Source organism: Alligator mississippiensis, chromosome 4 (assembly GCF_030867095.1).
Source record: "Alligator mississippiensis isolate rAllMis1 chromosome 4, rAllMis1, whole genome shotgun sequence".
In the NCBI taxonomy this organism is placed as follows: Eukaryota; Metazoa; Chordata; order Crocodylia; family Alligatoridae; genus Alligator; species Alligator mississippiensis.
In genome coordinates this window covers 86379735-86404692 of record NC_081827.1, presented here as the reverse complement: position 1 = coordinate 86404692, position 24958 = coordinate 86379735, and the positions used below count along the sequence as shown (strand labels likewise).

General features: G+C 39.3%; 1 protein-coding gene and 1 long non-coding RNA gene across 3 annotated transcripts in view; one reads left to right on the top strand and one right to left on the bottom strand.

Moving 5' to 3' along the window:
- LOC106740430 (uncharacterized) overlaps positions 1 to 24958 on the bottom strand; it is a 39410-nt gene that overhangs the window by 2769 nt on the left and 11683 nt on the right. The window contains exons 2-3 of the long non-coding RNA XR_001373961.3: positions 18169 to 18225; positions 1962 to 2011 (exon numbers count right to left, since the gene is read on the bottom strand). This is a non-coding gene — a long non-coding RNA (uncharacterized LOC106740430). The remainder of the gene's footprint in view (positions 1 to 1961; positions 2012 to 18168; positions 18226 to 24958) is intronic.
- KERA (keratocan) lies at positions 568 to 13121 on the top strand. 2 transcript variants are annotated; one of them, XM_014610931.3, is made up of 3 exons: positions 568 to 661; positions 2129 to 3021; positions 9778 to 13121. In XM_014610931.3, exons 2-3 carry the CDS (start codon positions 2136 to 2138, stop codon positions 9945 to 9947), a joined length of 1056 nt encoding a protein of 351 aa, XP_014466417.1. In that variant the 5' UTR covers positions 568 to 661; positions 2129 to 2135; the 3' UTR covers positions 9948 to 13121. The 2 variants fall into 2 exon arrangements, with proteins under 2 accessions (XP_014466417.1, XP_019336345.1); XM_019480800.2 differs by lacking the exon at positions 568 to 661 and adding an exon at positions 684 to 868.

Here is a 24958-nt window from a genome sequence, read left to right as displayed (position 1 = left end):
ATTAAAAATGGACCTCACAGCAAGAGGCACTGAAGAGTGTATTGTCTCTGTAGAAGAGTGCACAAAAATCTCTTTATGAAATGAGTATCAAAATACATCACCTAATTTTGACAGAAATTAAAATACATTTTATTAAAAATTACTTAGCAAATGGTATCATGATCTATTTTCACTAATCAAGAATTATATATTTAAATGGCATCCCTGCATCTGTTTTACATCAAAATCAAATAAAAGATTTCCGTAGCAACTGGTTTTAATTTTTTATGCCCCAACATAGATATGAAAGTGAATTATGATATAAGCAAACTTTTTTTATAAAATGTAACTTCACATAATACAGTGATTGAAAAAAGGTGCATTTTATGTTACCTATTTCATCTAGATCAATCACTGTCATCTGTTAAAATCTGGAAATAAATTGAGTGAAAATGCCTTTAATGCCTTTAATACTGTGACTGCTTGACATTAAAGACAGGATTTCCTGTATTTTTGTGTCTAGGTGCTGAGGTTCCTTAGTTATTTTAGGGGTTAAAAGCTGTAGTCACTGATGCGTATATATTAGGCTGTATTCATAAAACACGGCATGTAGCCTGCCTCAAACGATTACAGTCTAACAACAGAGACCAATAGAAAGAGGACAAGATCCAAGAAAGCTGAGGTAAGGCTAGATTCTGAAGCATTGTCAAGTTAGATGCAATAGCTAATAGGGTATAACATGGTAATGTGTCAGGGGATGCTCATGTGTACTTTCAGCTTTATATGCTACTAATCTCAGGAGGACAGAATAAGTGGTAGCAACCAAAAGTTTAATTTTAAAAGAGATTTCTAACAAGCTCCAGACACCTCCACTAACTTGACTAGCAAGGTAAATTATTTTGTATTACTTTACAAACTGATGTTAAGGGTGTAGATATTTATGTAACGTGGGATGTGATTTCATTGTGTAAATCAAACATGACATTCCCAAGACATCTTTTATTTGTACTTTTTGGAATGTTTCCCAATATCCAGCAATTTCTGAGGCTAGCAGATCTGTGGGATAATGCACTTGCTAATTACACAAATGAAAATAACCAATAGCAAGAAATTACCACATTTTGTAAAGAATTAATAACAAAATTAGTCATTTAACTCTTGCACATATGGTATCAGGATTTTTTAATATGATTTTTAGTTTTGGCAGTAAACTTTCTGTGTTTCACAACACATCTGTACTATTGACCTCTGGATGCAAAATGCTCTCCACTCTTTATCAAAAAGCAAATAAAATAACAGAGTTTATGAAGCACTGTTGCTATGCTACCCCCACATTGTCTGGAGGAATAAATGATCAGTTTCATTGTCTAATAATGGCAAATGCTTAACTTACAGTGAACAAATATGAATGTGAACTGGGTACCAAATGAATGAAAGTGCATGTTTTATGAAACACAGTAAAACCTGAGATCTATGGTTTATTCTTTAAGTATTTTTTAGCGCTTTTTAAAGAAGAAATCCAATAATTTGAGATGGGGGACTGATGGGGGGAATGAATTATTCAAGTAGTTTTTTTTTTCTAGGCTTTTTAGGAACATGCCCAACAAAAAGCTGTTAAATGCTTTTTGATCTTTCTTGTGTGTGATGAGAAAAGGCCCTGGAAAATTTGATCCATATGTCCTTATAATTTAGGAAGAAAAAAGTAAAACCATATGACTAAGGGAGGAATACATATTAGAGTGTGTAGTTCTCTTTACATATTGTGATATTCAAACTATTGGCTTGCACAAAAATGATTCTGTAAAGGCATCCAATATAACTTTTTTCAGAATTATAGAACTCATGATTTAATATCAGAAAATGGTCAGTATTTCCAGGTTCTTTGAAAAGACTGAACACCCAATTTAATGTGTTAGCAACATGAAATTTAACCTGAATCACAAGTATGTTGTTCAAAGCTGAAAAGTCTTAGTATTTGATACCTTTATATGACAATAAAGTGATGTCACAGATGGCAGAATATGGTCTTTTCCTAAGGGAAAAAACAGAAACAAAACAAAATTATTTAATTATTAAGTTAAATATATCCAGGATGTTGTTAAGGGGTATTTTAACTGGAGACAGATAATTGCTTTTTTCCCTTTCTAAGGCAAACAATGGCAGTAAACATTTATTCCAGCCTTTTGCTATTGTTCTTGACCAATACTGTGTGGACTCGAACTGTGAGACAAGCCTATGATGTGACAGATCCTGAGGACTGGCCTTACTTCACCTTCGAATGTCCAAAAGAATGCTTCTGCCCTCCCGGTTTCCCTAATGCTTTATACTGTGATAACAAAGGACTTAAAGAAATACCTGCAATCCCAGCAAGAATTTGGTACCTCTATCTTCAAAACAACTTTATTGAAACAATTTCTGAGAAGCCTTTTGTAAATGCCACTTATCTGAGATGGATAAATTTAAACAAAAACAAAATCACCAATAAGGGGATTGAAAATGGTGCACTGAGCAAATTGAAGAGGTTGCTTTACTTGTTTCTGGAAGATAATGAATTGGAGGAGGTGCCTGCTCCTTTACCAACAAGCCTGGAGCAGCTGAGACTGGCTAAAAACAACATCTCTCGGATTCCTGAGGGAGTCTTTAGCAACTTGGAAAACCTCACGCTGCTAGATCTGCACCACAACATGCTGTTGGACAGTGCTCTTCAAAGTGACACCTTCCAGGGACTCAACAGTCTCATGCAACTCAACATAGCAAAAAATTCACTCAAGAAAATGCCATTAAGCCTTCCAGCGAATACGATGCAGCTGTTTTTAGACAACAATTCTATTGAAGTGATACCAGAAAACTATTTTAATGCGATACCCAAAGTGACTTTCCTTAGACTGAACTACAATAAATTATCTGATGATGGTATTCCCCCAAATGTGTTTAATGTTTCATCTATTTTAGACCTACAGCTGTCACACAACCAGCTCACTAAAATTCCACCTATCAGTGCTCAACTTGAGCATCTTCACCTTGATCACAACAGGATCCAAAGTAAGTGTCTACTGTTAAATGTGAATTAACAACAAGAATTAAAATCTGTGAAAGTCTCTCTTCTCCCCAGTGAACCACTTCAGTATCTCATTATGCCCAAGAGCTATTTTTCAAAATTCAGAAGACTTTGAATGGTTTAAATTTCTTTATATTTTACTAAGAAGATTAAAATATTTTGTGCAATCAATCTTGATAATGTTAGAATCAATTTGAAAAAAGTTGTAAGAATACTTACTGAGTTAAAAACTCAAAAATATGCTTTAAGGAAAACATGCATTGACAGGGAGATGAGGAAGATGAGTTTAATTAGCCAATTCAGATTCTCAGATAGTGCCTATACCATATCATTTCTAAGAACATATTTGTTTGACCTATCTGAATATATATGGTGTCTAGCATGTAAAACAGATAAATGAGCACATTCAAGTGTACTTTGGCACTCACATTCCCAAATGTGCATGAAATCAGCCATATTATACCAGGAAATCTAGTTTTTATATGTAGAAGCTAAGAGATTAAAGAAAAAAAATCAAGGTAGATTGTTAAAACCACATTTAGCCAACTATATAACAGGTTACATTTTCAAAGTTGCAATCACTCTATTGTTCCTCCTGAGATTAAAAAGAGCTTTTGGCTACTTATTTTCCTGGCTTTTTACCTGAAGGTTGAGTTGAGAGCCTAATTATACACACCTGTTTTTTAACACCAGTACCCATAATCAACATTATCTGTCTATATGCCTAAAGACTAATAAGGACCTGGATTTAAAAGCTTCAGGCTATACATATTTTCCATCTCTTTGTTTCTGTGGGCTAAATGCCAAAGTCCTGACTCAGTCCTGTCACGAGAAAAACTAATACTGACATAACAAAAGTTTGTTTGAGTAAAGATTTTAGGAGTTAGCCCTTGACTCCCATTTCCAAGACAAATGAAACATGTCAGTATGTCAGCGTCATGCATTTCAGTTTACTCCTAGAACCTATTCAGACATAAGACATACTGAGGATATGAAGAGCAGAAATACCAATAATGTTTCCTAGCTACCCAATCATATAAAACTAAATCACCCAGCTTAACCGAATGTATTCAACTTTTTTTTTTTGCTTGTAGTTCAAATTATTTTATCCCATAAAACAAAACTTAAATGACCACTTGCTAATATTTTTTGGCAAAATTAACTAAACATTTCCATGTTTACCCATATTGAACCATTAATGCTTTGGCCTAACATACAGTCCTCTTCTTTCTCTAGCATTCCTTCACCACTAAGCCAGCTAACATGGTATATGAATTAGCAAACCAATTCCATATTATTATGTGATATAGTATTACCATATGAAAATCTCACACGTATATTATAACTAATGGCTTCTTAGAAAAAAGATGATACAGTAACTCATACACTGTTAACCTAAGATGAAATGCCTACTAATAAATCAGGCTAATTAAATACACTTGCAATGCCCAAGTTTACAAAACCAAAAATGTAACACTTTATACAGAGGTATTAATTCTGTACAGCTGGATGTCATTTTAGTGGACTACTAGAAGTCTGAAATGTAATTAGAATTAGGGCTCATGACAACTTGCCTACTGAGCAAATGTCATTATCCATTGATTACAACAGGATTTAACTAAATCCTGCCACTGCAGAACTCCAGTTGTATATGCTATCTGCTCTTATTTGAATGGACACTTAGCTGAAATTGGTGGAATGGGATCAGTAAGGATATGCCTGGTATATTAGGCAGCAGCCAAGTTTTTAAATAGGGTTGAAATGCTATTTTTTTTAAAGACACAAAATATCAAGGCTAAAAGATTAAAAAGCATCTAGGGGCAGAGACAGAGGCAGTTAAGGTCTCTCAGGTGTCTTAATCACGCTTCAAAATAGGATCTAGGCTTCTTACTCAAGCATTTTGAAAATATTAGCCTTGGTTTTTCATGAACTGTGGAAGAAAACCAGATACAAGAAAACAGTATTCTAACCCCAAATCCAATATTATTTCAGCTTTAGAGAGGTGTAGTTAGCTGTGTTAGTCAAAAGTCAGGCAGAAAGTAGGCAGGGTTACACCTTAGAGACTAACTGGTATAGCGAAGCATAAGCTTTCAAAGGTGACACCCTACTTGCTAGATACTAATGAAGCATGTGATGAAGTAGGCTGTTGCCTACAAAAAGTTTATGCCTCTGTGCCAGTTATTTCAAATTTAACAAGCTAAAACTATACAATTAATTGCCCTGGATATAAAAACATATAGGTAAAGCAAAGGGAATCAACACAAAGACATCAATGATTCACTGTATCACCATATTTCACTAGTGCTGTCAAAAAAGTATGTGATAACTGCAAATATTCTACTGTATTAACTACTAGCTCTGACATCTAAGACCTCAGAAGACCTTTAGTATCAAAGAGCAAAAGACAGATGAATATAATTTTCCCTGGTAAAAAGCAGAAGTGACATCAACTTGCAGATCAGTTTTTTTGTTCTGTTTAGAGCTAGTGAAAAGAATGCTTAATTAGTTTTAAAAGCTGATGCAAGAAAACATATTTTAGACTCTTGGATCTAGTTACTCTATACAGTGGTGGTTCCAAACTAAGTTCACTTTTTTTTTCTGTTTGGCATTAGTCTTTGTTCCTTTCTAGGAATCAAATGAAAACTGAATGTCACATTTGCCAGTACTGTAGTATAGTAGGTAGTTGGCTTATACATCAATATTAGTTTTTCACATAGTGTGTTCTCCCTTATTTGTTTATTTTACAGTATAACTTAACTTCCTCTGTAAAGTTCAAGGCTTCATTTTGCTTGGGATTGTATAAATACAGGATGACATAGGATGAAACTTAGGCCTTGTTGAAACTAATGAAGGTCTTGACACAGGTTTCAAAGATGCATAGATTTTATCTAAGATCCTTTCTGAAAGACCATGTGATATAAAGAACAGCAAAAACAATGGCAAAGCACACAAAAAAATCAACAGTAAAAATGTGACAATGCACACGTATCAAATTGGTCCAAGCCATTTAAGCATGTCTATCATATTTACATATGTATTTTAATTAAAAAGACAAAAATAGTATTCAGGGGATTTCATATGAGGCTAAATTGGGGAAAAGGGGAGTGTTGGAAAAGATAAGAGAGAGAAGAGAACAGAGGGACAGAAATACTATGGAGTATGTGAGTACAACTGGCAGGGATAGTAAGCTTGGGTAGAACAGCAAATATAGTACCAACAAAGGGGTGATCAAAGAAGACAGTGATCAGTGCCAATATAGCAAAGGAGAAAAAATGGCATAACCAGAATAAAGCAGATTCCAGATTGAAGAGATGAGTGAGTGGAGGTAGCAGGAGATTGCAAAAGCTCCCTCTCAGCTCCTGGTATGGTGTCCCAAACAAAGACAAGAATTTGAAGTCCCAAGACATGGAGCAAAATGGTTCCTTCCAACTCCACTTTAGGGATCTTGTTGGAGGAGGGGGTTGTAGGCCCCAATTCATCTTTGGAAGTCTGGAATATAGCTAAAGTGACTGTCTTGAGTTTTCTGTGACAGTCCTGAATTTGGGACAGTTTTTGTGTCCTTCCTGTATTTTACATCCAAAAAAGGCAACTGTTTTGCCCAGTTTTTAGTTTTCCTTTTAAGTATGGATTTTCTTTTAAGATCAGTTTCATATTCTTGCTGTTTTTTACTATGTGTCTTGAGAAATAAACCACTGACCCCAGTACTCCTGATGGACCCTAACAACTGCAGCTTAAAGCAACAGGGATTGAATAGCCCTGACTTCCTCACTTCTCAGCTCAGACCAGTGCTGACCCTCAAAGTGTGCCTTTCAAAAATGTTTTATCCCTATAGTGGTAAAGATAATCCACAGACTTTACTGAAGATCTCTCTGGGCCACAGAATGGAAGAGGATGTCCTGCAGTTGCCTGCCCATGTGTATTTAAGCAGGACTACTACATTAGGCATCAATGGAGACTCTTCCATATCCTAAGGAATCTTTTTTTATGTGTATTCCCTTATTTAGGCATTACACAGCGTATTGTGATTACTGTCCATGTAGGTACAAGAATGAAAATCCCATCTCCAGGGGAAGGTTTCTCCCTGCCTGCCTATATATATGAGGCAGTATAAGGCAGAAGAATTTAAGTAGTTAAAATATATTACTTTTCAACCTCACTGATACTACTTCTTCTGAGTCAAATACTACTTCTTAGTCAAAAGCCCATTCCAGAGCTCTGGCAGACAAAGAATAAAGGACACTGGCATGAAGATTTTCCTCTTGTATCCCATTCCAAAAATCAGCAAGTGTATTAGTCCCACAATGGTGTGATGGAATGAGGAAAGATGGCTTCATTTTATTGGCAGCTTGGGTCACAAATGGGCTTGAAGAAGTCTAGTATGAGAGGTACAAAAGAGAGCCTCAGCCTGCTGAGTTATTTTAGATGGCTTGTTGTTCTGGTTTGTTTCTTATTTGGGCCAGGTACAGACATTATACTTTTACTGGTATAAGTGATCAGAAACCTGTTTATAGCTCTAACAGAACAGATGTTTGGCACACAAAAACAGTCTATGCCCATAATAGAACAGAAGTTCGGCATACATAAACTGGTTTAAAAACGATTGAACACAGTTTAAGATTTGCACCCCCACCAAAGTGCAAATGTGTGCTCTGTTCACTGCCGATCTAAACTATGCTGCTTACAGAAAACCACATAAACTTAAACTGATTCTGCCTCAGGCTTTTTGAATGACTGTACCTAGCCCTGATGATGACTGTCTTCTATAAAGATTGTCATGTGGCCTTGCGTGGTGTTCTAATTTCCAAGTGTCCTGAAACAGCAGTTTTTTGCCTAACTGGGATCATTCAAAATCACATTTTAATAATTACAATCGTGATGAAATAGCACTTGGCAGCTTCTAGTTTCATAGTGGGATGCATAAAAATGAACTTTATTGCAAGTTGAAAACTTAAATGCACAAATAAAGTAAATCAGTCTCAGGACATATTTAGTCATAAGAAACTATAGATATAAAACCTTTCTGTAAGTAGATAGCCTATGTCTATCCTTCTGAATAATAAATATTACTTAAAAACAAACACCATATAATTAAATAATTACAAGAACTAATTCTTCTTCAAAAAATACCAAGCATTTTATAAACATTAGTCAACCATTTTTAAGGAGGCTGCTGTACTTGGTATGTTAGTTGTACTGGCAATTTTTGGGTAACTCAATCTATTTGTCTTGCTTCTGTGATAGATTTGTATTCTTACAAAAAAGGATCACTTAAAAGGCTTCTGGCTTTGGGGGGTTTAAAAGACAAAATCCAAGTATAAGTTAATGTTCCAATGACATTATAGACAGGTCTGTTCAGGAAAAAAAAATGTTTTTTCCTGTGCAAAGATGATGAGAAAAAGTAAAGTTTCACTAAAAATTTTCATGGACACTTGAGGACATTCAATATATATATTGTGTTGCTAACATCAGAAAACCTTTGTAGTGTTGATGAAAAATGTTTAATTAGGAACTGTTTTACGTATGCTTGTATGGAGGTTCTAAGAAAAATATCTCTCTCTCAGTAACTCTCAATCTCCTTTCACGCTCTTTAGGGGAGGTGGCCTTGGGCCAATAACAGCTTCAGGCAGACAGGTCAATAGCTTAATGCCACAATTGGACCCAACAAGTTTGACATTCTCAATGTATAAAAGTTACTTCAGCAATAACTAAGATAAAACCAACTACTGCCTGAAATATGGCAGCTGTTCAACATCCCTGCACAAGTGTTTAAGATTAAAAGTGGAAAATACCCAGTTGATATTACAGATGGTATTTAGGAGGGCCAGTGTAAAGAAGCTAACACCTCTAACTCATGAAAAGTGATGAATAATGAAAGCCACAGTATCAAATCTTATTTCAAATAAAATGAGACATATATTTCTTTAAAAGAGATGCATCTGTTTCTTACCTGTCAAAACAGGATTGCCAACCTGCCATTTCATCGGTTAATATATGTATGGATAAATGTACAGCTTATTATGAGATAAGAAGAGGGTGCTTTACCATATATTAGCTGCTCTGCAGTGACTGTCCATGTGCATTCTCACACCCCCAGGGAAGCAGAAATTCAGCCATAGTAACTTAGATTTCAGGGAGAGAGGCCTACATTACCAGTTCTGTTTACCATGGAGTAAAAAGATGCATGCAGGCAGTTATTGTCTAGTGGTTGATATGCAGTAAGGCTATGTGCCCTTTTACAATTCTGCTATTTTTCATATGTTCATGTTTAATTAAACTATTGGAGAGCATGATGTAGGAGAGGAGGAGGGCTTAGTATGCTAACATTATAAAAAGATGCTTGTATGAACCTTTTATTTATAAATTTCTGGATTTTAAATATAATAGAACAGACAATATATTTGCTGCAGTTAATGTACAGACACCCAGGATGAAGTTTTCAGACACTGCTGACCTCATTCTGCCCTCACTAAAGTCAAAATCACAACTTGGTTTATAATAAATACATTGCAAACAAAATTCATCCTAATACTTTAATGGCCAATCTTCCCACTATCCAGATTTAGGAATGAATTCTAGTTCCTCTCTAGAATATGAATTTGTAGTAAACCTGGTATGAAATTAAATTGAACTGCCTGTGTATCATAGCCTACTTTATAATTTAAATTAAAAATAACAAGTACACATTTTAGAGATAACAATATTAAAATGCATTTTTTCATACCAGTTATCTGTATTTGCAGATGTCAGTGGCACTCAAATTTGTCCAGCCTCCATTAGCATAGAAGACTATGTTCCCTACAATGATTTCCCACGCCTCCGCTATCTACGCCTGGATGGAAACGACATTCAGCCTCCAATTCCACTGGACATCATGATATGCTTTCGGCTCCTACAGGCCATCGTTATTTAAAGAAATGACATCTGACCACCTCATTTGCATTTGCCAGATTTTTAAGAAGCAAGTTTTGCTGGCATGAAACCTGTTCTAATTTATAGTTCGATCAGTAACAATTTTCTTTCAATTTTAAATTTTCTTCCTTCTATATTTTTACAAAGATTATTCTTCAAAAAAAGGGTCTCTGCTTCTATATGGCATATTTGCTTAATTTAAAAAAATCATATTGCAAATATATTACAAGTTATGAATTATTACATTTCCAATGGTTCCAAAGCACACTCTTGTTTATTGTTTGATTTCCTTTTTAAACCAGATATTAAATATAAGGTCTGTTAAGGCCCTTGCTATACCACCAAATTATATTATCCCTAAACAGCATTGTAATACTTATTTTTTTAAATTCAGGTGCACTTGAATTGACATGCATGTTAAAAAGTCATGTACTACATTATTACAAATCATAACTAACATTGGCCATTCCTAAAAAAGCCATCACTATAAGTGGTTGTGAACAATCCATCATTCTGTAGATAAAATTGAACAAAATATTTACTTTGCATATGGAAATATTTCAACTGATACTTTTTTCCACAGGTATACAATGTCTCTAAGAAAGAAAACTATGTATTACATATAAATAAAAAAACTCAAAACTAGAAGCAAGGAAATCTAAGGTAAAATCCTGGCTTCACTGAAGTCAACGACAGCTTTGCTACAGACTACAGTAGGATGAGGATGTCATACCTAGTCTTTCCATTCTTGCTTTGCAACTGTTCTTCTCTGTGGCCTTAGAACAATCACTTAAATAATGGGTTTTACATAGCACAGAGGTAAAATCTAAAAACATTTGAAAAGCTGTTGCTGTTATAGTTATTATTACTAAGATACAAAGAAACCCTAAAGTATGTGCATCAGATACATGGCAATGATGTGGTAATGTGTTTTCAGAGGAAGAACACACCAAGAATAAAATCAAATATAATCAGTTCAGTGTAATACTTAGTAATCTATTGGCACATGTAACAACACTGGATTTAAGAAAATCCAGATGCTTAGAGTGTGGCACTTTGAAAATGCATTAATAGTGGCAGTGCCATTAGGATATCTTTTTAAGAAGTAGTTCTTTATTTATAGTAAAGTATACAGGCAGTCCTCGGACTTACGACACAACTGGTTCCTGAAAACCGCATCTTAAGTCTAAATGTTGTAACTCGGAACCAATTTTCTCATAGGAAACAATGCTATAAATGGGGGATTGGTTCCTGAACCAAGGCCAGATACCCTATTTTCACCAAAAGTACCTCAGAATTTTGTACTCAATCAATTATAGGTAAATAATACATCTACATCAATGTATTTACAGTAAAAGCTGTGTTAACCGGCACCTTACAAGCTGGCATGCTCTGTTAACCAGCATGCCGGCTTGTAAGGGAAAAGTGAAATCAGAAGTGCCCACCATGGCACTTCCAGTTTCATGGAGCCCCCACAACCCGAGGGAAAGCATACTGCACTGCCAAGCCCTCATGGCCCGGGGCATAGCAGGCTGCACGGGTCCTTCCCTCCCTGTTCCTCAGGGCCAACAGGAGGGGTGGCAATGCGGCAGGAGGGGTGGCAACACCCCAGATGTGGTGGGACAGGTGGCAACCCAAACAGGCAAAAACGCCTGTTTGGGCCGCTCAGGAATCCAGAATATTTTGTTATCTGGCACCCTCTATTCCCCACGGGTGCCAGATAACAAAGCTTTTCCTGTATATTGTAAGTAGCAATCATATTGATTTGGAAGGACTTCTTTGAGGTGACTTTGCTGGACTTTTTGAAGGGCTCTTGGCTGGATTCTTCTCAAGAGTCTTGGCTGCAGGTTTTTCTGGAGTCTTGTCTGCTTCTTAAAGAAAGTGTCCAAGGAAGTTTGGACAGATGTTCTCCAGGGAGCTGGGCGACGCACCAAACTTCTTCGCTGGTGTGGTGTGGCATTGGATCAAGTGTTATAAAATTGAAACTGACATCAGAAAGTTGAAACAGGGTGTCAATTTATAAATATTGTAAGTGCAAAATGTTGTAACTCGAAATGTATGTCCAGAACTGCCTGTACTTTGGTAGTAGGGTATCAGTACACAACCTGAATATTAGAGTGGGAAAATAAAATTTGTTTGCTATTGTTGATAGCCATTATAAGGAATAACTCACCAATTATATTTTTAGTTTACTTTTGCCTTTATGTAGAAGGAAGTAGTTGCTGTTTGATGGCCTGTGTCTAATTCTGACATGTTAAGACTGTTCAGTAACAAGCATAAAAAGACTAGGTATGTTGTATGTGAATTTATTTTTCCCTCAAGAATGAAACATTTTTTTTTAGTAATGGATAGAGGAGATGATTTTGAGACGTGCTTAAGAAATCAAAATTCTAATTTAAGTTTGTCAGAATTTCATAAAATCAGGCCTGAATTGATTTAATTCTACTGTAGTGCATTAGCAGTAATATTCATAGTATGTTGATATAATGGGATACTGCATTGATCTTTCATTGCAGTTTCCCAAAATTATCATTTTTTTTTAACCAGCACATTGGAATCAAGTGTACTCAATGTCTGAAATCATGGTAGCTTACTAAATGGACACTTAAATATCAAGGTGTAAGACCCACTCAGACTAAGAATCCTGTAGAGCTAGTATGGTTAAACTACAGCAACTTCTATAACTCATTGCAGCATCATGACCAACTCCCTTTGACTCCCCATAATGAATGACAAGGCAGCCAAGTCAATGGGGTGCAGACTTTGCCAAGGGTTCAGAGTGCTGCTCAAATGTGCACCTCTGCAACTGAAACAGGAACCCTTAACTGCTCTGCCAGTGAATTTCATTAAATGGACACTAATAAAGTAAAAATCAGGCTTCTGGAATAAAACATCACCAAGATAGAAGTAGATCTTTCATACACTCTGTCATACAAATGTTTTGCTTAGCAGGTTATATCCATGTGCTGGTTGATTGAAACAATCCTGTCCTTATAATGAAATGTTTTTTGTACTGATATGTTCATAAGAAAAAAAAAAAGATTAAAAGTAGCTCTACAGTACATACGCATGTTTAGTTATGTGCTTCATTTATGGTAGCATATAGTAATTTATTTTTTAGAACACAATTTCATGTGATATTATTACTAAATAAATTAAGGTAATGACTATATAACTGTATTTAGAAATGGATTTTCTAGTTGCTCAGAAGATAAATATAGTACACACCCCATCAGTATATGGTATATAACACACACACATACCAGAGCATATACCTAAAGACATACACACACTATATATTTGTGAATACTTACATAAACATATATATGTGTGGTGCATGTGCGTGTGCATCTGCAGACACACACAGAGGTACACACACAAAAAATAAGCACACAAGTTCATTTTTAGGAGTGGTACATATTTTTTATTGTGGTAGTGTTAAGAGGTCCAGACCAAAGAGTAAGACCTGATAGATACTGTTGGCCAGATTATATACTACCTATTAGGTATATAAGTGTATATGGGTGCCTAAATATGATTGTATTACAACCTATTTGACTCTCTGAAAAACTGTTAATACAAAACCCTTCTTGCTTACGTTTTGTTTTTTGGTGACTCAATCTTAAGGGTAGGTCCTTTCTTTTTTTTCCTTTTTCATGTCTTTGTGACAAGGTATTTAGCAGAATTTGCAGATTTGTTGGAATCTGAGAGGGTTGGACCATGAGTGCTTTTGCTGTGTCCTCAAACTTGAGATCTCTGGGCTGTCAACTGTGTACCTTAGTGCCCACACCACCCCAGGCCCCTTAAGGGTACATGGAAGCTGTTAAAAATGTAACATTAACAGACCAATGCAGTAGGGGTCAACTGTCATCTCAGGATGGTTCAGGGAAGAATCCTGGATTTGGAAAAAGAGGCTGCAGCAGATGCCACTTGCGTTGTTTCTCAGACCATGGTGGGGAAGGGGGTGGGAAGGGGTGAGGCATCGCTGGACCCTTCAGGCCAGCAGGGAACACCAGAGGGAGGGGATTCTGGGCATGGGGAGGAAAAAGGGATTCACCTACTTGCAGCAGCTACTGCTGCTCCTGTCCCCAGTTGAGCCCTGCACCCATGCAGATGCTCTCAACAGCCCACAGGTGGAGTAAGGCAAAAGAGGCTCAAGAGATCTCCCAGGTGAGCATGGGGAGGGTGGGTCTCTCCTTCGTGAGACTGGTCCTTGTCTGACTCTTCAGTGATCCCCAGTGATGCAGGGGTCCAGCAGCAGGAAGCAGCTGTTCAGTGTGCCGAGCTCAGCCAGAGAGCAATGGTGGTGGGTGGGTTCCTCTTTCCTGCCCTTGCTCCCTATCTGTCCTCATTGTATGTCCCTATGTTGGCCTAGGATGGGATGGGACATCAGGCTCAGTAGGGAACAGCATCAGCAGCAGGCTCTTTCTAGCCCTGCTCACTTCCAGTGCCCCCATCCTCATGTCCCCCACCAGATAGGATCAGAGCAAAGAAGAGGAACTCAACCACCATCACCACTGTCCCAACTGTACCTAGCACCCTGCTCAGCCACTCTCCACTGTCCCCATCTCAAGTGGGGCAGAAGCAGCCCTTGGGCTCCCCTCTGCCCCTGGGTGAACTAGGGACAGTGGCAGCAGCAGGTGAATTCACTCTTTCTGTGCCTATTCCCTGACAGTGCTCCTGGGTGTCTGCCACCACCCAGGGCTTCCAGTAGTGCCTCAATGATCTGACCTCAGCAGCAGTGGTGTTATCTGACATGGCTTGAGCTCCCCATACTCCAGATACTGTTGTTATGTGCAGACTTCAGCTGTTGTGGCTGTGGGGCTGGGGAATGAGCTCTTGGCACCCCTATTTGCAGAACCATGCCACAGGTCCTTTGGACCTCAAGTCTGGTTCTCCCTCCAAGCAGCTCCCAGAGTTCATATTTCACTCCCCCCCCCCCCACCCCGGCCTGCCCCACAAGATATGCCAGCATCCCCCAGTGGGAGTCTGCACCACAGCAGTAGCAGCTGGAGTACAGGGAGCACAAACTGTTAGGTAACACAGTTATGTGAGCAGGTCCACACACTATGTGTCCCCCAACCCCACCCCACCCCACTCTGCCCAGAGGGAAGTAGCTTTATACAGCTGATATTCATTTGAGGAAAGCCTGGGAGAGTCACGCTAACTCTTTCACAGCCATCCCCACTTATTGCCTCTATGAGGAGCTGGGACTCTCCTCATATGGGCAGCAGGAATCAAAGCAGGATGCTTTCCTGCAGGGGAACATTTTTTCATTCCCAGCATGCCTCTTCGGTGTTTCAAACTGCTTTGAGGCATGACAACACGCACATGCTTGCCCATCTGGACACAGCAATGCACTCCATTTTTCATGTCAGCAAATATAAAAGTGAACCTAACCTTTCATTTAAAAATGAAGTTTCTAGCCACTTTGCATGGAAAGATGGCTTCTCAAATGATGTAAAATATTTTACAAGGTTGAGAGTTTGTTATGCATTCTTCCTAAAGTTCCTAGGTTTTAGACAGTGCCCTTGTAGACATTTGGGGGCCCTGAAAAATGTTGCCATGGGGATAATTTTCTTTATTGATTATTAGAACAATATAGCTGTATGTTCCCACATTGATGCTGTATTTCCCTTTCTCATGACTACAGTTTTCCTTGTCTTGTTTAGAGTCTCAGTGTTTTTGAGTGGGGAAGGATTTTATATTAACAGAAGTTAGGAAGGATATTTAAAAATCCAAGAAATTCTACACAAAAGTCCAAATGAGCAGTGAGATTTTATTTTAGCTATTTTAATCAAACACATTTTTCTATCAACACCTGCCAAAACAGTTGTAGAGGAAATCTTCTTGATAAGATTTTTCATCTTTCTAGCTATGAAGTGGAATAAGAGAGGAAAAGAAAATGAAGGAAAAAACCCATTAGTGAACTGGTACAGGATAGAGGCACATAAATGGAAAAGACAACAGAAGATAGAATTGAGAGAAAGGGAATTAGGTGGTAAGGGGGAGAGACTAGACTGGATCTGGAAGGGAGACAAGTCTGAAGGCCATGTCACATGTTACACTTAGCACATTTTAATGGCACTTAAAACAAGAGTGGCTGTACATTCAAACAATAAAGGACATGCTAAATGTGATTATATCAGACCAAAGCAACAGCTTTTCATGGGAGGCATATCTCTGGATTGTATTAATTAACACATGTTCAGCTATTGTTGGACTGTTCCACAGAAATAAGATACAATGCTGGTACAGTGCCGAGGCTAGGACACATAATTAGCTTTTTGTCCCCAGCCCCAGCATCACACAGCAGTCTTAAAATGGCCCCAGTGTGATTCCAGGGCTAGGACTGACAATCAGCTGATTGTCAGCCCCAGCTCTTGCATCACACTGGAGCCAGTTTAAAGCCTACCAGCAGCAAAGACCCAACTTGCCCCATGGATCCAGCAGCAGGTGCAGATCTAGCAGCAGGAGCAGAACCTTCTCCCAGTTTTGGCTCCCCATGCCTCCCTCCACCCACATTAGTGGAAAATATCCAGCTCACCCTGGCATGCCAGGGCCAGGCACTCCTGGGGTTGGCAGTGCTGGGCACAGGTTAGAAGGAATCTGGGCTCTGGGTATGAGAGAGACTGTTCCAAACTGCCTCATGCAGTATGACATGGATGTTTTCAAAATCTGAAATTCACAGTACCTAAAACTAGTGTAGTATTGCTTGCTTGGGAGCTGGAAAAGCAGAATCATATTCGGGAACATTACTTGACATCTGGAATATAGTCTAATGTGCTGCAATTGATATATAATCCAACACTGGAGCACAGTCCAGACACATAGGATCTGTGCCCATGTGAAAATAACACCCCTGAGCTTTCTTCAGATCATGAATTACTATACTCTCTGCACCATTCCAGGGTGATGTGGAATAATCTTTGAGAATAAATTTCAAAAAGAATATAGTAATAAACCACAACTGTGGATGCTGTTAAAGGAAGCCACATGAAGAAGCAATGACAGTTAGTCTTCAGTATACTTAGCGTTAACCCCTTAACTTGTAAACCTGTGGGGGGTCTGTAATATACTTAATTTTATTGGCACATCATCTCAGATGGTAAATGACCCAAAATTAATGGTCTCTTATCTTTATGGATAACACCTTCATTTTCAGCAAATGGATGTCTGTGGAATGCCTGGTCAGAAAACAAGCAATCCATGAACTCACAGATAAGTGCCATAGAAATTTAAGGCACTAGTATCAGGCCATCTCATGCTTACTGGTGATTTTCAATGAACATCTGATTGTAGAAAAATCTGTATTTTTTATGTCTGGCAGAAAACAGAGGTGTGTCAATGTTCAAACTTTAAAGTCTAAGCTAGGCTGTTGAAGAAGGGAAGTTCATAGATCAAGTCCTATTATACAGGGCTCTAGGGTGCAATCTAAAAGTTGGGTAATATTAAACCCTGTCCTCCACGTCCTCTATATGGGATGTCTCTTTAAATATATTTCATTCTTAGAGGGCAAACATATCTTTGGATTCTTAAATCTTATTAGCTTGACTTAATCCTATCCTTAATACCACAGGGAGGCCAGGAGGTCTTACTGGTAGCAGAATTTCTTCAGAGGATAACTTGGCATCTTCTGTGTGGTGGGGCAGGGGAGTCCCTGAGTCACAGGGACCTGGCAGCAATGGTGGGAGCCCCATGCCACAGGTCTTGGTGGCAGTGCCATGGTGTGCTGAGCTGCGGAAGCATGGCGGCAGCAGCAGGATTGCTGTGCCCTGCCAATGACCCCACAGCACACTGAGGCATAGGAACAGGGTGGCAATGGTGGGTCTGCCATGCCACAGGCCCTACCAGTGGCACCACAGCACACCAAGCTGCAGCAGTATGGTGGCTGTGGTGGGTTCACCTTGCCACAGGACTTAGCAACTGTGCTGTGGCATCCCAAGCCACAGCCAACAGGGGCCAGGATGCCAGAAGAAAAAAAAAAGCAGCCCTGGCATGGACATGCTTTGTAAGCATGTGCTGATGCCTACTCGCCAGCAGGAGCAGTGGAGCAGAGCTAAAAGCCCCATGCTCCAGTCTGACAGGGGGACCGGAAGGAAGTCCCCAGCAGCCGAGTGAAGGCTGCAGTTGAGACAGAGATCCCAGAAGGGATGACTGGTGGCAGCCTCCAGACGAGGAGCTGGCCCCATGAACTGACTCAGAGGAGTTGGTTCACTTACCTGGAAAGCTGACATGGAGGTCTGGATACGGAGAGTGGAACAAAGACAGTGGTGGACCTACAGGACAAGACAAAAGTGATGACTGGTAAAGAAACTGCATCCGTGCAACATTGGGGTAACAACGAGTTGGCACTAGGCAGGGTGCAGGGGAGGCAGAGCCCCAGTGTCCTCACACTAACAAGTAGACCTAATAAGATACCACTGAGCCAGGATGAACAGCATTCCCTAAGATTAAAACTTCATCAAAGATGTGGCAGAAGAGAAGCATCGGTGGTCTTGGTAACTGGTGCCAGGGGTCATACTGTCAGGCTGCAAGACCGTGGTTAGCTCCGGGTGGCTAGAAAAACCTAAGCAGGAAGCTTAGGACAGGCACAGCAAGTTACACTATTGGAGTTTATTTTTCAGATAAATATCTGACCTGCACTTTTAGGGTTATCATGGAGCCATGACTAAGTCTGTAACATGGATAGACCAGGTTTTTGGGGGGGGGGGAGGTATCGGGGGGGGGGGTAGGTCTCAGAACACTGCTAGTCATTAATGTCCATTAAAAATATTACTAACATTTGAGTCAGTTTCTCAACAATAGTGACAACATTGTATAGGAGCAATGGGTAATAAAGTTAATGTAAGTATAGTTTCCTAATCACTGACAGTGATTGTAAGGGATCCTGTTCCAAAGTGAAGAAAAAATAAGGAAAACATTCAGAAATAAGGTAAACTATGTATTCTTTTCCTTATCTATACTAAAAAAATATGTGAAGAAAACTAAAGAGGTGGTGATGGGGACCTGAAGACTCATAGACATGTGGGAATGATAGCTTTGTGGTACGAATAAAGGAAGTTGAAGAGGGAGTGGAAAAACCCCCACTTGGGCTGAGCTACAATGTTTACAATGTTATACCTATTTCCTTTATTATGATTACTGTAACAAAGTATGATAATTCCAATGTCAAATTAAGTTTAAGAAATATCTCTCTAATTTCACTGTGGATAAGCATATGCCTATTCCTAGCAAATATTATTACTACTGCTAAATGAAATATTTGTGACCTTTTCACTAGAATTGTTCTGTGGATGTTTATTTCAATCTACAACTATGCAATCAAATGCATATTTGGTGCACAGAAAGGACATATGTACATGTGTAGTGCTGACACAAAACTATTATGGAAATCAGGAACCCATGCTGGTGAGAAGGAAAGTATAGCATATGACCCACTTTTTCTCACTGAGGTAATTCAAAATGGCTGAAAAGAACACTTACATGAAATGTGAACACTTGATAGAGTTTCAAAAAAAATAGAGAGACAGAGAAAAGAACACATACAAAGTTGTCATACTAAAGATGTAATTTATTACATTTGTTGGAAATGTATAGAAGCCTGAAAACAAAGACTTAGAATTAACATTCTTCTTCAACCATAATTCCAACATCACTACCAAGAGCACTATAATATTGGAGCACACCCAGTAGAACACTTGAAAAGATGGAGGGAAGTGGTATAATAGTGAATAAAAGCTATTATGAAACAAAGACTTTTTTCCCTATTTGAACTGGTTTTACTCACAGAAAAATGTAGCCTTTAGCCATAATCAGTACTTCAAGCAGTTCCGGAAAGAATCCAACAAAAATGAAATGAGGATGGGGCACATCAAAGCTTTTGGGTTTGCAATGCTAACAGCTGTGGCTAAAAAGCTTTGGGGGTAAGAGGGGTTGTTATTTAAACATGTCTGTTTGAAACAGTATTTTGAATTCAAGCACACATGACTGTCCATTAAAACAAAAGGAGAGTCCAAGTATAAGCATACAATACAAATGCCACATATCAAATAGGCAGCTTTACAATCAAACACCACATAATTAGTGCAAGAATTGAGTGCCAAAAAACGTGTTGTAGTTCTATTAAATTTACTCTTAAGGAGCTGTAAAAAGGAATAAATATTCTAGGACCAATGCCCATTTATCCTGTTCTGCTCCACATAAAAGGAGATTGTATTAAATCAACTGCGTATCTGGAAAGAATTAAATCATCATCTATCATTGGCAAACCTAAAGGAAAAGTTCACAAGAAAGCTCAGTTTTATATAATAAAAGTTCTCATGTTTCATAGGCAGAAGGGAAAAATGATTGCCAAAGGGAATGCATGTGTTGCCTTCAGTTAGTGTTTTCCCTAGAAGATAATATATTTTAGGGTTGTCCATTGCTCCCCTTTATTACTTGTTAGAGACTATGTACCCCATGTTCTCTAACCATAGTTCTCAAAATCCAATCATTTAAACCTCTATCACAAAACCCTCGAAGGAATATGGCACTATATGATCAAAGCTGATTGCCCCCCTTTATATAGGGGTTGAAAACTTGTTCTTTTACTACTGCAAAGGTATTTTACATTGACCAAAACCTGCCTTTCATCAGTGATGTAAACAAAAATAGAATTTGGGCTGGTGGGCAAGACACCACTGGCTCCAATTAATTTATATCACTGATGAATTCATGTCAGTACTTTTACTGCCTACAGCTGGGTTATGTATCATTTTAAACTGTTATCCTCAGTTATTGACTGTGGGTGACAAGCAAAATGAGTCTACTGTTTTCACCTTAACACTATAATATTTGCCAATGCTTTATAAAGTCAGCATAAAATGTTTAGCACCAGATACTCAGCTGGTATCAGTGAAAGAGATATTGAATGACACCAGTGAAGGCTCTTCCCCCTCTTTTCCTTAAGAGAAGCTCAAAACTATAAGGTAAAACGTGGTGTAGATTACCATCGAGGCTTAGCAGCAGATGTACAATAAGTTTATTTTTCACAGAATTTGGCACCAAGAAAAAATAATGCATCACTGCTGTACTACATCAAGGATTTTAGCATACTTAGTTCTAAAACCAACATATGCATAACAGCAATGAAATGTAATTTCATTTGCATCTCTATGCAAAATTGAATCGCTATTTATCCTTGGTTTTCTAAACACCATCCATTCCTCGTTCTCCTGCTTCTCCAGTCATTCTTTCAGCAATTCATACTTCATCTCCCATTGCCTGGAAAAGTTGGCTTTTGCACTCTGCTATTCTCCAATTACGTCTTTTCTAGGTAATCATATTTCATCACATGACTTCATACATCTCCTCCATGTTGAAAATTCTCAGATCCACTCTCATGCCATCTTTGACATCTTCCTCAGAATATGACACTGATGATTCAAATATAATATGGGCAAAAACTGAAGTCCTGATTTTTCTTTTGACTCTGTCCTCAAACCCTCTTTGTCTGTCACAATCAAAACCACCATGTCCCTTCCTGCCAATCAGGTTTCTAAATCATCTTTGAGTCCTTTTCCTGGGCTGTTTCCAAATCTTGCCACGTTTTCTTCCACAATATTTCTAAGATCTGAACTTTTTAGTGCACACCTAGAATACTCTTGTCAATTACTTTCTTGGGTTATAACTTCTTTCGCTTTGGTGTCCTGGACAGCCACCCCATACTAACACATCCCTCATATACTGCAAATGCAGCCCCTAGGATCCATTACCTCAATCAAGGTAGTCCCTCTGCTGTCAAAGCAGTGAGGTAGAACCTAACTGCTTTGACAGCTAGAAAACTTTTTAAAAAAATTCATACTTAAATTTATTCCTGATGAACTTCTACCTATTTGTTCAGTGCCAGCAGTAAACCTTAAATAGATACTCTCCTAACCCATTTGGAGTATTTACAAAGAGCAATCAGACTGGAGCTTAGGCTGGCTACAACAATTAAGGACAATAAAAAGTCCTTCTACAGATACATAGCGAGAAAAAGGAAGGTGCAGAGTAGCATAGGGCCCCTGCAGGACAAATCAGGACAGTTGGTGGTTGACGCAGGGAAAAAGGCATAGCTCTTCAATTAGTTTTTTGCTTCAGTATTCCTAAGTACTGACCAAGACAATTGTCCCACCTTGAACATAGACAGATGTCCAAAAGGCACCAAAATGCCAAAGGTTAGTGCTGACTTAGTTAGAAAGCACTTGAAAGGGCTGGATGGGTACAAGTCAGCCGGCCCAGATGACCTCCATCCATGGGTGCTGAAGGAATTGGCCAGGGTCATAGCTGAGCCGCTGGCATGGCTGTTTGACCACTCATGGTGCTCTGGCCAGATCCCTGAGGACTGGAAAAGGGCCAATATGCTGCCCATTTTTAAGAAGGGGAGAAGGGATGAGCTGGGTAACTTTAGGCCAGTCAGTCTTACCTCTACCCTGGGAAAATACTGGAAAAAATCATCAAAGAGCACATTTGGGAAGGCCCAGCAGGGGAAATGATCCTAAAAGGAAACCAGCATGGGTTCATCACAGGTAGATCCTGCCTGACAAACCTTATAGCCTTTAATGACCAGGTCTCACACTGCTTTGACACAGGAGCTGAGGCTGATGTCATCTACCTGGATTTTAGGAAGGATTTCAACACAGTTTCGCATCCTATTCTCATAGGGAAGCTAGCAGGCTTTGGAGTGGACGCCTACACAGTCAGGTGGGTGGCCAACTGGCTTAGAGACCACACCCAGCGAGTGATGGTGGACGGGTCATTCTTGGCTTGGAAGGGGGTGGGCAGTGGGGTCTTGCAGGGTTCGGTCCTTGGACCAGTATTATTTAATATCTTCATCAGCAATTTGGACGAGGGTGTGGAGAGCATCCTCTCCAAGTCCACAGATGATACCAAGTTATGGGGCAAAGTTAACACACTGGAGGGCAGGGAGTAGATACAGGTTGACCTGGACAGGTTGGATCACTGGGTGGAATGAAACAGGATACAATTCAACAAAGATAAATATAAGGTACTCCACCTAGGGAGGAGGAATCCTCAGCACACCTATAGGTTGGGGGATGACCTCCTCAGCAGCTCAGAGGCTGAGAGAGATCTTAGAGTCATAGTAGACTCCAAGATGAACATGAGCTGGCAGCGTAATGAAGCCATCAACAAAGCCAATCGCACCTTGCTGTGCATTAGCAGATGCATGACCAACAGATCAAGGGAAGTGATGCTCCCCCTCTATGCGGCATTGGTCAGGCTGCAGTTGGAGTACTGTGTCCAGTTTTGGGCACTGCACTTCAAGAGGGACACAGACAATCTGGAGAGGGTTCAGAGGAGGGCCACTTGTATAATTAGTGGCCTCCGTGCAAGACCCTATGAGGGAAGGTTGAGAGATCTGGATTTCTTCAGCCTTCACAAGAGACATTTGAGGGGAGACCTTGTAGCCACCTATAAGTTTATCAAGGGAGGACGACAGGGATTTGGTGATGTGCTATTTACCAGGGAGTAAGTAGGAACAATTGGTGCAAACTACTGGAGGGTAGATTTAGGTTACACATTAGGAATAATTTTTTTTACAGTAAGGGTGGCCAGAATCTGGAATGGGCTTCCAAGAGAGCTGGTACTATCACCTAACTTGGAGGTCTTCAAGAGGAGGCTTGATAGTCACCTGGCTGGGGTCATCTGACCTCAGTCCTCTTTCCTTCCAGGGGCAGGGGGTTGGACACAATGATCCTTCGGGGTCCCTTCCAAGTCTACAATCCATGTATCTATGAATCTCTCTTTCCTTCATTTTGTGAAGGTAACCAAGCCAAACTATTTTAGTCTCCCCTCTTAGGATAGACACAGGATAGATCATCCTAGTAGCCCTCTGTGCATCTGTTTCAGTTTAAATGAACCTTTCGTGAACAAGAGCGACCAAAACAATATTCTAGATGAGGTCTTTCTAGTACTTTATACAATGGTGTGAGTGCTTCTCTTTCTCTACAGGCTGGTTTATTCCGAGGGTTGCGCATGTGTAATTTCTTTTATCTTCCATTGGTCCAACCGCCAAATAAAGCTGCTCATATTTTTCTATACTTATTTCTAATGAGACCCTCTTTGGCTACCAAAATGAATCAGTAAAATATCTCTATATGAAGTCTAGCATCTAGTTACACAGCACCATGATCACTACAATGTGCATGAAAAGACAGGAGAGCAAAAATGAAGGCTATGCTTAACTAATGAAAAACAAATCTATTCTCCTTTTTCATGTCTGTATAGTCACCCTATAATTATCATTCAACAAAGTAGGACAGGGCTTGAATCAGAATGATCCATACAGATTTTCATACCTCCTTGCAAGGAAGAATCTTTCTGTGCCTGATGTTGGCACTGGATTTATGACCCAGATACCTTGTTCCAGGTGGACCCAAACCCTCAGAGTGACCACAACTTCTTCCATTCAACAGTAGGCAAATTTTATAGATACGCAGTGATAGCAGGTAAGAATAATGTAGACAAGGCAAACAAAATAACACCCACCCCTGCCCCCCATTCTATATCTACCATTCCTAAGACTGTCACAGTGGCAAGGTATGCCTGGCCAGTGTGCAAGCTTTACCCTGTGGTTCTTTCTCGAATGTCAGCCATCTTGGAGGTCGGGGGCCGAGGGGCTGAAACAGGCTGGTAGCATGTTCTCTGTCAATGGAAGCCTTGGGTTCCCCCCTCAGGGACCTTTTGCTGATCTGAAATCCTGGCTTTTGCATTCTTTTCCTCCTCTGATGATTCTTCATTTCTGAGTACCATTGACTGGTCTCCCTGTGGGCATCATACTATCCATGTTATGTTCTGTCAGCATATTTCTTTGTTTCCACAAACCCATCACATGCATACATCTTATTTGGTCATTTCATGGTGTCTTAATTTGGGCATGCCTGGACCTCCTAAATTGGTTCGTCCACCAGAATTGGAAATCCCAGGGACTCTGCAGCTGGTCACTGTGACCTGGCTCCAAAGTAGCAA